Consider the following 13,699-nt stretch of genomic DNA (forward strand, 5'->3'; position numbering starts at 1 on the left):
GCTCTAAAATTTTATGGGAAACATAAATAGGGAGTGGACAGCGGGAAGAACAAAGTCGAGAAATGGATTATTTGTGAGAAAGGTTTTTCTGGGTAGATGGATGTAAAAATGGGATGGATAGAAGGGTGGACGGATGAGATGAACGGATCAGTAGATGAATGGATGCGGGGATGGATCAACGGACGGACGGACTGATAAATGGATCAACGCATGGATTGTTGGAAAGACGAAAGAACGGAGGAGTGAATGGATAAATGAAGTGAAAGAGGGTAGGAAGGAATGGTGGAACGGACGGATGGACGGATGCGAGGATGGATGGATTAATAAATAAATAAATAAACATGAAAGTAACTTACCATATTCTGAGGTGTCCTTCGATGCAGCCTTACACATTTCAATTCTAGCTGAATGATAAGGAACGTAGTGATCCTGAACTGAACTGACTAGTAGAACGTTCTTAAAGTACTCCAAGCCTGAAAACGAAAGGATAAATTTATAAATGTAGACTTAGGTGGAGTGCATCTCTTCTCAGAGATTAAAAGGAAAAATGACATAGTCACCATATTGATTGACATGCAAAAAATAATAAAAAATAAGAAATAAAAAAATAAGAAATAAAAAAAAAAAAAAAATAAAAAAATAAAAAAATAAAAAAATAAAAAAAACAAATTGTAAATCAAATACCGTTACCGGTTACCGTTTTTCCCCCATTTGGTAACCTGGTAGTTTACAATTTCAAGAGGAAACGTGACACTGGGAATTTTGCAAATTTTCTCAATCTTGATTGGAATACATTTTTTCTCAGATCAACTGGCTATCTTCGGTTACAGAAATACACGAGGCTGAGACTGAGTCGAAGGAATATAGAATCAAACCTTTTGATTGGCTGAGACGGTAGATACACGTCTGACGAAGATCTTCATGGTCGTGCAGTGAGAGCTGTGTCAATGCTTCAGATTTCTTCCACTTTTGCATCAGCCATAACCCTGTTAGAAAACGAAACAACATATTTTGACCACTCGATCACGAAAATGATATTCGAATGTACAGTGGCTGTACCGCGTTTAGCCAGTGTCCAAATACCAACACCTGACCCAATAAAGTAAAGGTCCAATTAGATGCAAAATTTTAGTCACGTGGTTTACTTACCTGTGCTGACTAGAGGACTAGTTGGGTATAACATGGACCAATCAGATGCATGCTAATAGTCACGTGATTTTCTTACCTGTGCTGACTAGAGGACTAGTTGGGTATAACATGGACCAATTAGATGCATACTAATAGTCACGTGGTTTACTTACCTGTGCTGACTAGAGGACTAGTCGGGTATAACATGGACCAATCAGATGTATGCTAATCGTCACGTGTTTTTCTTACCTGTGCTGACTAGGGGACTAGTTGGGTATAACATGGACCAATCAGATGTATGCTAATAGTCACGTGTTTTTCTTACCTGTGCTGACTAGGGGACTAGTTGGGTATAACATGGACCAATCAGATGTATGCTAATAGTCACGTGTTTTTCTTACCTGTGCTGACTAGGGGACTAGTTGGGTATAACATGGACCAATCAGATGTATGCTAATAGTCACGTGTTTTTCTTACCTGTGCTGACTAGGGGACTAGTTGGGTATAACATGGACCAATCAGATGTATGCTAATAGTCACGTGTTTTTCTTACCTGTGCTGACTAGAGGACTAGTCGGGTATAACATGGACCAATCAGATGTATGCTAATAGTCACGTGTTTTTCTTACCTGTGCTGACTAGAGGACTAGTTGGGTATAACATGGACCAATCAGATGTATGCTAATAGTCACGTGTTTTTCTTACCTGTGCTGACTAGAGGACTAGTCGGGTATAACATGGACCAATCAAATGCATGCTAATAGTCACGTGGTTTACTTACCTGTGCTGACTAGAGGACTAGTCGGGTATAACATGGACCAATCAGATGTATGCTAATAGTCACGTGGTTTACTTACCTGTGCTGACTAGAGGACTAGTCGGGTATAACATGGACCAATCAGATGTATGCTAATAGTCACGTGGTTTACTTACCTGTGCTGACTAGAGGACTAGTCGGGTATAACATGGACCAATCAAATGCATGCTAATAGTCACGTGGTTTACTTACCTGTGCTGACTAGAGGACTAGTTGGGTATAACATGCCAACATGGGGTCCACTGAGAGAAAGAAGCGTGTGTAGCTTGTCCAGGAAGGGTCTCATGTCAGGATGTGTTAGCGCTGAACGAATGATAATGTTACCCAACGAGTGGCCAACGAAGCTAACAAACAAAAACATTTCCAGAATCAATGGTTTTTTCTTTCATAAACTTTAATCGATTTATAGGTTACTTTAATAGAATATGATAAATAATAAATAATGTTATTTCTCACCTTATTTTTGAGGGGAATATCGAGTAAGCATCAATATAATGACGTATTTCTTGAACGAGTCTTTCGGTCAATTCCTCAAAAGAGACGAATGTATCTGCCTGTAAGAATCAGATCAATCTTCATAAGTAGTATAGGGAATGGGGGTTCCAGCGCAATCTCAACACGGGCAAGACCCGTGCCAAAAATCCACCTACGGACAATCCCCACTCCAAGTGTGGTTGGGGGCAACAGCGCAAATATGTTAGTCTATATATGGAGTGCGAAGAATGTAAAGAGTTTGTTTATGATTTCTGTGTAAAGTGCTTGAAACCCAAGTTTGTGTCTACTAAACCAAATAAGTATATTTGTTGTGGTAAGAAAATGCAAATAGAAGACGACACGTCAGCACAGTGTTACGAGTGCGGTAAGAATATTCGTAATGCCGTGCCTTGTGCTACCAAAGAGCAATATTATTCCAACGGAGGTCGTAAGAAGACGCCATACAAAAGAATAAAATACTTCAGGGACTGGATGAGTCATATCCAAGGTTATCGACCGGTATATTTAGATAACGAAGTAAAGAAGAAAATCATAGACCATTTAGAAGAGCCAACCCCGCAAAGTCTACGGAAAACGTTGAAAAAATTAAAGCTAGGGAAATATTACAAAGCTATTCCCTATCTTTTGTCTGAAATTACCGGTAAGTCTATTCCCGAGGTTTCTGATATGACAAAAGCCGAGTGGATGTTTTGTCGGCTGGATAAGGATATTCCTTATTACCCTGACGTAATCTACGAAATATTTCACGAAATCGACCCCAACCACCCCCTCTTAGGATGGATTCCAAGAAGATAGTGAATCTTATGGCATAAGATGAGAAATTACGCGTAATAATTCGCCAAATAAGGTCATGTAAATAATTTATATTACGCGTAATAATTCGCTAAATAATTTATATTACGAGTAATAATTTACTAAATAAGGTCATGCCGTGTATTATGGTATAAATTTTATGGCATAAGATTACGCGTAATTTCCAGACTGTCGTTCGATATGTAAACGAAATCCCGTCACGCTCTTTTCAAAGCAGATGTTTACTGAGCAAGCTTTCTTTGAAGCTCCTCTTTTGCCTCCTGGTAGATCTTTTTGCGAGATTCCTCGGAAAGATCTTTTACGACTGTTTTTTTATTCCTCATGTCCGACTTTAATTTCTCGTACTTTTCCTCTTCGGCCAGAATAAGCGAGAATTCTACGTCGTCTATCTTTCTGTCACGCAAAGCCTTTGAGACAAGGTCAGTGATCGTATTTACTTTAGCCCTTGACAGAGCTATTGTCGTGTCGTGTTTTGATATTTTGCTTGACAACTGTTTCATAATGCCCGTAGCAACAGCCGAAATAATACCACAGGCTGCCCCAACGCTGGCCAAAGGAACGCCAACGACTATTCCGGGTCCAGTAAGCGAAGTAGCAACGCCGGAGCCCGTTAACACAACAGATATGGACCCTGAAGTTATCGAAATCTTATGTAGCGTACTCCGGGCTCTGACGTACTTTTTTCTAACTTTTTCATAGTGTTTTGTCTGCCCTTCCAAGTAAGCCAGGATTAAGTTCGCTTTATTCAGACGAAAGTTTTCAGCGTTTAATTCGTTAGGTTCCTTAGGAAGTTCAGGATAAAGTGGAGGCGCTGATGGTATAACATCCATTATATATACTAATGTACGACGCTTTTGGGAATGATATTGAGGAGCAGCCACATCACGACAACCGGGATTACTGGAATTGGAGAGCATTTAGGAAGATGTTTCCACATGCAGACCCCAGTAAGTTCGAAAGAAGACCCGATGGTATTTACTATAACGGCTCTAGGATGTACAGCAACGAGGATTTGAAGCCTACGCTGGTTAATCAAATAGACGATCAACTGAAGCATTCGCCAATGCATAAGCCAACGCCAGCGCCAACGCATGTTGAACCCAGTTGGTCAAAGGAATTATTGCTTGGTACCAGTACTTATCCGATACCCGCAGTTTCATTTGATAAACACCCAAGCTTGGACCTAACGCTGAACATGCGGATTTCTAACAAGCATTCCTTTCCGTTAAAGGTGCGGGATATCTTCAAAGACGTACCCATTATTCATACCACCGCTAAGGAATCTCATGAATGGTTAAGTGGTCCTAACATGCGTTATTGGCCGCAGCAACTAAACTTTGCAGTTTGGTGTGCCACTAGCGGCTGTGGTGTAAGCGCAAGCTTGATGAAGAATTCAATATTTATGTTTCATTTTCACTTCACGGTTAGAAGAATACTGCATGAAATGGGTGTTATTGCGCTGCCGGGAGATGCCACGTTTTATCCAAGAGATAATAAATACAGCGTGCCGGCTTATGACAGACTCTGTAAGGAGTTTGACGTTGTAGGGAAGGATTTCCGATGCACTGCCGGCGCTAACAATGGTCTGGGGCATATTTGGGCTTATTGGGGGATTGGTGGACACGAGCTAAGTGATAAGGAAGTTCATGCGTTGAATCTACGATGGAACACTGGGTATCACAAAGAAACTCACGACAGTAGCACCTTCTTTGAACCAAACGCTAAGACCACTAAGGAAGTTAGAGACGGACCTTTGTTCAAAGACGAGGGCGGTAAGTATGCAGGGGCTAATCCACTGATTATCAAAATTACCAACGACGAGCAAACGAAGCAATATCTTAATTTCATACCCCCAGAAGGTAAAGGACTAACCAAAGCCGGCCTTGCCCGTTTGAACCGCAGCATAGAAGCTTACGTGTATTCTATCCTTGGAGCTCAGGTAAACACCCGATCCAGCATAATCGGAAATACTGGCGCCGCAGAAGAAACGCGAGCCGAAGCCTTGATCTTATTTGAAAGTTCAATCTTGGAGGGCGACATTAGCAAGGGCGTACAGCGTTACCAACTAGCCATACAAAATTCTAAGGCGAGGTTGGACTATGCAATAGCCCCGGGTTGTTGGTTAATGCCTAGTAATTTATCTATAAATACTGGTTCTGTAGTAGGATACAACAACAAACTTCAACGAGCTACTAAGGATATGAAGTTTGGGGTGAACGACGTGAACTCTGACACTCTTAGGAACATTCCCCATTTCGTGGAGAAGTCAAAAAAGTCGCATGAAACGAAGCTACCCGTAGTTAAGAAACCATCAAAGAAGGCCCTGCCTGCGATACCTGAGGAATATGACCATAACTTACTAAAGGCCGGCTTAGCAGCTGCAAGCATTGGTCTGAGCTATTATATATGGCGATGAACAACCCCTACGTAGCTGGAGTAGATTGTGTTTATACGACTTACACAGGCGAGAAAAAATACACCCAAGCATCTTGGGTTGATGTCACGGGGATGTCCGTGGATTTGAACTACTCCGGAAAGAAGTTGATATTATGCAGCATTTCTTTGGGGGCCGTTAGCAGTGCGAATATAGGATTTCGTTTCTGTGCCGACAATGGAGTATTACAGCCCATGCGCGCGAAGACGAACAACAGAGAGCCCACGCATTTCTCAGTAGAGCCGCCAACGAATAGCTCTGAGAATCTTTCCGTTTGGACTTTCCACATGGTTGCTGATTGCCACGGGAAGGTAAAGCTACAGATAAGAGTAGATGACACCGGGAGTGTTTGCATAAATAGCATAGAAAATCAAAGGAATACTGCCTATAACCACATGACCATCAGCACTTTGACGGTAATGAGCCTCTAGAAGGGAACTTGTTCCCTGTAATATATGAATCCATACGTGAGGGAAACGCGTTATACCCACCGCTTAGATGAAGAGGGATATGACAACGGCGCTTGGCATGACGTTGGACTGTGGGTTGAGGTTGGGGGCACTGCATTGGTCATTTGCACTATTAGCATTAATGCAAATACGCATGCGAATGTGGGGTTTAGGCTTATCGATGAGAATAATAAGCCCCTGCTTCCTTATCGAACTTCAACGAACACCAGGAAAGTTACCCATTTTTCGATGGAGCCCTACACTGGATCCACTGAAGACCTAACGCCAGTGACTTTTCATATGCTAGCCAATTGTAAATATGCTAAGTTGCAAGTCACTTCTGATGACGGCAAGTTTGGGATAAATCGCATAGGTCGCAGGCCCGCTAATGCAGCCTGGAGTCATAAGCCCATTTCTACCATGAGTGTGTTGCCGTTGGTTCCAAATTGCCAGGGCGGTGCTAATACCGTCTTTCATTATCCTCAAAGCAGGACACCGTCCGATGAGAAGGATAAGATCAAGCCTTCATCTTCTTCAGGAGGACCACCCCAATAGCGACGACTAATATCCAAATGTTATTCCCCACGAACTTTAACAATTCTCCGCCGGTCCTAAGTGCCAAGGAAACAACCGAACCCAGCAGCCCAGGCAAGCCGGCTGCCATCTTTTTTCCCAAGTCCGTCAGCCCATTGCCTAATTTCTTTACGCCCGCGCCTGTAGCCTTAAGCGCGCTAAGGATAACTCCTACTACGGTGCTAATAGCGACCGCAAATGCCAGTGGAACGCCATACTTCAAAAGGGCTCTTTTTACCTTTTCCTTGGTGGTAAGCCCCAACTCCCTTTCCTTACCTTCTATTTGCGTTTGTAATTCCGCATGGCGTGCTCGAAGGGTTTCTAGTTTTCTTTGAGCTGCCTCCCTTTCCTCTTCAGTACGAGTTTGGTCATTGATTATTTCCTGCTGCCGCTCTATTTGCCCCTCCAGGTCTTCGATGGCCTGTCTCATTTGCCGGATTTGCTCTTCTTTAGTGTTATTTTCGGCAACCAACTGCCGCCGTTCCTCTAAAGAGCCTGCTATGGCGATACGTAAGTTCTTAGCTTCTTCCTTGCTCATATCCAGGTCTTTTAGAACAAGATTGAAGGCGTGTCGGACTTGGTCTCTTTCGTCTAAAGCCGTTTCAGCTTCTCGCCTGAGTTGCAGTATGACTTCGTTCTTGCCCTCGATTTCTTTCTTGTGAGCATCGGTTAGCCGCCGTATTTGTCTTTCGTAATTTGCTTCCTTTTCCTTCAACGTTTCTTGTAGTTCCTCGGCGTGTTTTTCTAGTGCGACCCTTTCATTCAAGGCTGCCAACCTTTCTAACGCACTTCTGGTAGCTAGTTGAAAGCCTTTTAATCTTGCCACATCACCCCTAACTTCACCATTGTCGTCGAAAAGGGGTTGCGGTTTCGTCCAGCGGTCTTTGTCAGGAAATCTCAAGTCTTGGACGCTTATGAGGACTTTGTTTCCGTGTTCCGTGAGCCTTACGTCGTCGGCCTCGAAGTGGGAATAGCGCTGCGTTAGCTCTTGCGTTGTCCACTCTACGGTTTCCCGCGCGGTTGCTCCCTGCTCACCCATGTTTCGAAGTTCTATGTACTCGGGGACGGACTTACCCGGGTTCTTTTCGCGCCACATGCGATTCAAGGAGGTCTTGAAGCTTTTCCACCTACTGCCGTACGTGTCTTCTAGGGCCATGTCGTAGATTAGGGGGTCGGTTTCCGCGCCTTTAGTCCATGCGTCGTATTCTTCGTCGTTAATGTCGACTTGACCTTCTTCGGTAAGGGGATCGAAATCACCTTCTACTTCCATTATATATGATAAGCTCAAAGTTAAACCCCAACGTATTACCTAAGCAGGTTGGCGGACTGAAAGCAGAACGCACCTTTCACCGGGTTACATTCACGCCTTCTAGCGCTAAGCCAGGTGAGACGCTGTATGTAGGCGTACCCCGCCTAACGGATAACCTAGTATTGGTTCCTGGTACCCTGGCGCTAAGGTTTGACCTAGCAATACAACCAAGCACCAAGGACAAGCGCTATACCGTCAATAATGTGGGTAGGAACCTCGTCTCTAAGATGAGAATCAAGTTCGCAGGGGAATCCCTCTTGGATTTGAATAGGTACGATTTGTACGCCACGTATAAGGACCTGTGGCTAACAGCCTTTGACCGTGCACAAAAGATAGAGCAGGGAATTGGAAGCGTTATTCTTCGTAAGCTTCGCAGCGATACTAACCCCGCGCCTACGGACTCCAGTGGAGCAACCGCAGTAGCAGACGCGACGAGGGTAAAGACCGCCTATGGTAGTAAGTACGTTATCCCTTTGGATTTCGAAGTAATTACGAACCATGGCGTGTACTACCCCAGGCAGTTATCCGAGTTGCAGTTTGAAGTAACCCTGGCGGACACTACGAACGTCATAGGAGGAATGGACAGCGCAATCAGTGGAGCTGTGGATCCCTATTCTATTACCAACTTAGAGCTGCAGTATGAGACCGTGTACAGCGAAGATCTGGCACGTAGCGCCGGCATGGAATATAGCGCCGGGAAGGCATTCCTTTACGACCACGTAGTGATGTATAAGACGTTCAGCTTCCTGGATAAGACGGATGAGGTTATCAACCAAAGCATTAACCTCCCCCGAAGAAGTCTCACGGGGTTGATGTTGGTGTTTGCCAAACCCTACGAAGCTGGTAAGCGCGACTCCGAAGCCTTTCACAACCCCAACATTACTAATGTGGGGGTCAACATAAACGGCGTTCCAAACAAGGTCTACTCGCAGGGAATAAAGCCTGCAGACGTGTACAGAGAAGTAAAGCGTAAGTTTGGTGACCAGGTAAGTCCCGAGGAATTCTTTAATGATAAGTACGCGCTGTGGATCGACATGCGCACAACGAACGACGAAGACCTACATGGTCAGGGTTTACGTCTAGTAAACACCCAGGATGGTATAACATTGGAGATCAAGCGCACCAAGAATACCTCCGCGGGCGACGGCGATAAGATAAACTGCTACGTCTTTGTCGTGTCTGACGCGCAACTGAGTGTAGAAATGAATCAGCTAAAAAGCGTTGCGTATTGATTCGCGTTCCTTGAGCCAAGCGAAAGGATAAAAAAAAAATATTCCTTAGGTATAATATGCTTCGCGTATTCGAAAACAACGAAACCAAACTGCAATGCATAGTGCAAGGCGATAAACTTTACTTCAAAGCGAAGGAGGTGGCGGCGGCGTTGGGCTACGTAAATTCCAGAAAAGCGGCGTCTGATCACGTATCAGAGGAAAACAGGGTAACTTTGAAGTCTTTAAAGGGTGTAACTCAGCGTGACACCCTTAACGCACAACCCAATGCCGTGTATTTGACGGAGGAAGGTCTTTACGAATTGATATTCGGATCTGAAAAGGCCGAAGCAAAAAAGTTCAGGAAATGGGTGTTGGGTGACGTTCTACCCACGCTAAGGAAGACAGGTAAATACGATATGGAGAAGCGATTCAATGGTTCAAATCCAATGGCATTTAAGATAGAAACGGAGGCAGACATACACGATAGAACCGTACACAGGGTGCGTAGGTTCTACTCGCACGTAATCATAGTTCCAGGTCTTGGAGAACTGCAGGACACCGCAAGTAAGCGCATTAAAAGCTGGCGGAAAGGCTACCAGGCAGGTCAACCTGATCTGCTGATCCTTAACAACCATAATAAATACAATGGATTATGCATAGAATTGAAGACACCCAAAGGCACCGGCGTATTGTCCGAGAAACAAAAGGTAATGTTGGAACGATATGAAGAAAATGGATATTTAACCATCGTAAGCAATGATTATGATCTACTTTGCAGGGAAATAGACGAATATGTTGCCGGTATTCGCATTCCTTGCCCTTGGTGCATTAAGGCATTCAAAGGTCAAGACACTTTAAGCACGCACCTTAAAATATTTCATAGGTATAATGATTCTTGAACAAACACACTGGCGAGATCTGTCGCAAGGCGTTTCATATCGAATAAAAAACTACGTCGCATTCGAAGACATCGACCGTTTGAGGTTGGTCTTAGAACGCGACGGTCAGGAATACAGCCTTTGGGCGCCTGACTGTGTGAGATACATACTGCAGGGTGAAGAATATACACACCTACGCAGTCATGGTAAGGTAAACGGCCGATGGAAGTTTGACATCGAACGTCGAGCGGAGGATAATCCGTTGTGCGACTAATCCTCTTCATGGGCGGATAAGTAGTCATCTGCTGTGTCTACCCTCATTTTTTCCGCCATTTCATACGCTGATAAGGTAATAGTCACACCTCCTAGGAACGCTGCGATGTAAGGTAACATTATACCTTAAGTAGATTCCACTCTTTTCTTACCAACAGATAATGATCTAAGGGCTTAGGGCCATCGTAAAGGCAGCACCAAATATGTTGGCCGCTACGTATACAGCCACATCGGTCGCAGATGCCATCCCAGTGTTCCCTATTCTCCCACCTTACACCCTCATAGTCGTCAAAGCATACGAAGTCTTCGTCGATCTCCTTCTTACGTCGCGTGAGCACCCGGCCGGTTTCAAGGGGGCAACATCGCTCTGCTAAATCGCCGTGGGTCTCGCAGACCACATCTGTGAGGTCATAGCGACGGCAGCGGTACTTATGCCAGTTTTCTTCGAAGAGGGGTTCATCGCATCGGCGGCAATGACCTTTAAGGCAGACTCTATGCTCGCGGTGATATCGTAGGGCCTGTACTGTGGACAGTTCCTTACCGCAGCCACCGCAAACAGTGCTGATGGTCTTCTGACAGACTTTCTTGGAAAGATGGTATTGCAGTCGCTGCTTGCTACTAAAAGCTCTATCACATTGCACGCACTTCATTATATATACCTTATTTTTTATTGTTAAATTGTTAAACCCTGTAAGAGGGTTTTAGGATAGGGTCTATTATTTCTTGTTATTTTGTTAAGCCCCCATTAAAAGATGAGGTATCATTCTTTCTCATCGTTGAAACCAGCAAAAAGATAATCATGTTAACCATTCTTCGATTACGATGATTTAACAAAATAACAATAAAAAATAGGTCCTTACTTGAGACCTCTTTGCAGCATTTAACAAAATAACAATAAAAAAGAAAGACCTATGCTAATTCCCCCTGCCGGGGGCTTAGTAAGATCTTCTTTGCGACCTCTTACTCTTCTCGAGCGTCGTCTAAAGTCCTTTGTGCTTTAGTATCCGCGGGACACCAATGTCCAACGAAGTCTTCTTCAGAGAATACCTTATTACAGTGACGGCAGGTGTATTTTTTACACGGTTTGGGTATCGGTGTTTTGGGAGGGATTATGCAGTCAGCAGGTAGTTCGCACGTAATGCAGTCCATATATCTATGGGGGATATCGAATGAAGTCCTTAATGGACTCCTTAGCCCAGCCCGCCATTGTCAAAAGCGCGCCAAACCGTTCTGCACGCTTCAGACCACACATTTCATCGTACAATTCCTGTACGCGCTCTTTTAACCGGTCTATCTCTTCCCTTTGCATTTCTATGGTGTCTCTTTTATCTTTTGCGTCGGCGACAATTCTTTGCACTGCTTCCACTGGCTCCATCGTATATATAATGGATCCGAACCATATTCCTTGTAACGCTCTGATAGTAGGACCCACCGGCTGCGGAAAGACCCAGTTCATCGTGGAGCAGCTATTAGGATCCTTTAGATACCGCTTCGACTACATAGTGCTATTATGCCCCACCTACGTGAATAACCACACCTGGACGGGCATAGGAGTGAAAGATGACGACTTCTTTGTAGATATTTTAGACCCTAACGAGTTATCCAGCCATTTGAAGTTCTGGCATAAGCAATTCCCTAAAGATACACAGACTTTACTCATACTGGATGACATTGCCTGCGGGGACGACGTAAAAAAGCGCACCTCCGAATTGGTGAAGCTTGCTTTCAGCGGTAGGCATGACAATATCAGCGTTTGGTTACTCTCGCAGCAGCTTACCAGTGTCTCTAAACCCTTTAGGGAAAACATAGGCTCTCTCGTAGTATTTTATACTCCGAGCAAGTCTGACCTGGAAACCATTTTAAGCGACTACGGCGGTGAGATATCCAAGGAACAGCTGCACGAATACATGCGGCATTTAAAAACGCACCAACATTCCAAAATGATCTTCTCTTTGAGGTTTCCGTATGACGTTAACATATATGGACATTGAGCAGCTCATAGATGAAGTCCCCACACAGTTAGATGAAAGTAACCTCAAGGAACAACTTAACATCCTTGTGTCATCTGGGAAGTGCAAAGAAATGATAGGCAAGGAACTTACCCATGAGCAGGTTAATAAGCTGTCGGAAGAGGAAGTCAAAAAGTTCCATAAGAGGTACGAGGCTGCCCTCGCAAGTAAGACCACAGACGCCGTCGCAGACTCCGCTATCCGACTTGCAACTAAATTGCTTGGACTTGCACTGCCTATAGACGACGTGGAGCAACTGCGGAAGGACATAAGAGATGACTATGTCATATCCCAAGAACTTAAGATAACCTGCGGCTGGTTGTCTTTGAAGTGCGGTAAGTTAATGGCAGTCGCCTCTGCGGCTTTGCACGTAGCTCAGCACGTCGACTTGAAGGAGGTACTAGGTTCCTTCGGAACATCTTGGAAGGACTTCAAGAAGGATAGAGAAGTCGAAAAGGTCTTCCAGGCAGCACTTACTGAGGTACCTGATCAAGTCGCCTCAAGTACCTAGTTAAGTCATTCGTAAGTACTTAGTCAAGTCACCTCAAGTACTTAGTCAAGTCGTTGTCAAGTCATTGTCAAGTCGTTGTCAAGTCGTTGTCAAGTCCTTCAAGTCCCTTAATATAAGATGAGTGGCACCGAAGAACAACCACCCGTAGAAGATACCAAGATTACCAAGGTTAAATCTCCAGGCAGAGTCGCTGCCGGTAAGAAGCTCGCGGAGATGAATAAAAAGAACAAAGCCAAAAAAGAAGAAAAGGCGGAAGAAAAAGAAGAGGAATCCTTTATTAATCCTGGGTACGTCATTGGCGCGTTAGGAGTTGCTATAGCAGCAGGCAGCCTTTACTTACAATGGCGGGCTACGAAGCCAAAAGTAAAGTGGGAGGCCGTGCATGTGCCGCCAACATATCACGCACCTGTGGAGGTTAGAAAAAGTAAGATCCCTGAAATGGAGTAGATTTATCACCCGCGGCGACCTAGATTTTCCTTCTTGCTTTGTAATATAATGTCGACCGCGTTGTTGAAAACTGTTGAAGAGGCAGCTATCATTACTTCTATTGTTGCGGGTATTGGTTGGGTAGGTAAGAAAGTGCTCAAAGAAGACTTTACTGAAGACCCAAGCAAGAGCTTCGCTAATTTTGCTAAGATGACCGCTGCCGTAGGCGGGGCTATCATGGTAAAGGATTACCTACGGAAAGAAAAGTACCTGCCTAACATATAAATGGTTAGCTTAGTCGCAGGTGGAGTCATTGCAGCTTTAGCATTCACTGGAGCTAATTATGGTGGTCAATATTTGGATAGATTAGTTA

The 13,699-nt window shown here is 44.3% G+C and overlaps 2 protein-coding genes across 2 annotated transcripts in view; one reads left to right on the top strand and one right to left on the bottom strand.

Annotated features, from left to right (window-relative positions):
* LOC116295708 (protein FAM135A) overlaps positions 1 to 13,699 on the bottom strand; it is a 37,681-nt gene that overhangs the window by 1,929 nt on the left and 22,053 nt on the right. Inside the window, exons 20-23 of the mRNA XM_089033466.1 lie at positions 2,402 to 2,499; positions 2,138 to 2,289; positions 876 to 986; positions 357 to 473 (exon numbers count right to left, since the gene is read on the bottom strand). Coding sequence (XP_088889592.1) covers positions 357 to 473; positions 876 to 986; positions 2,138 to 2,289; positions 2,402 to 2,499 — 478 coding nt within the window. The remainder of the gene's footprint in view (positions 1 to 356; positions 474 to 875; positions 987 to 2,137; positions 2,290 to 2,401; positions 2,500 to 13,699) is intronic.
* Positions 8,870 to 10,660, top strand: LOC148909650 (uncharacterized). The gene is made up of 2 exons (XM_089033467.1): positions 8,870 to 9,936; positions 10,539 to 10,660. Exons 1-2 carry the CDS (start codon positions 9,307 to 9,309, stop codon positions 10,548 to 10,550), a joined length of 642 nt encoding a protein of 213 aa, XP_088889593.1. The 5' UTR covers positions 8,870 to 9,306; the 3' UTR covers positions 10,551 to 10,660.

Source organism: Actinia tenebrosa, unplaced genomic scaffold (assembly GCF_029948245.1).
Source record: "Actinia tenebrosa isolate PJP-AT-01 unplaced genomic scaffold, QUT_ActTen_1.0 PGA_scaffold1__47_contigs__length_23844297, whole genome shotgun sequence".
Taxonomy (NCBI): Eukaryota; Metazoa; Cnidaria; class Anthozoa; order Actiniaria; family Actiniidae; genus Actinia; species Actinia tenebrosa.

Coding starts and splice junctions, on each gene's coding strand:
- LOC148909650 (XM_089033467.1), top strand. CDS start 9,307: ATGCTTCGCGTATTCGAAAACAACGAAACCAAACTGCAATGCATAGTG.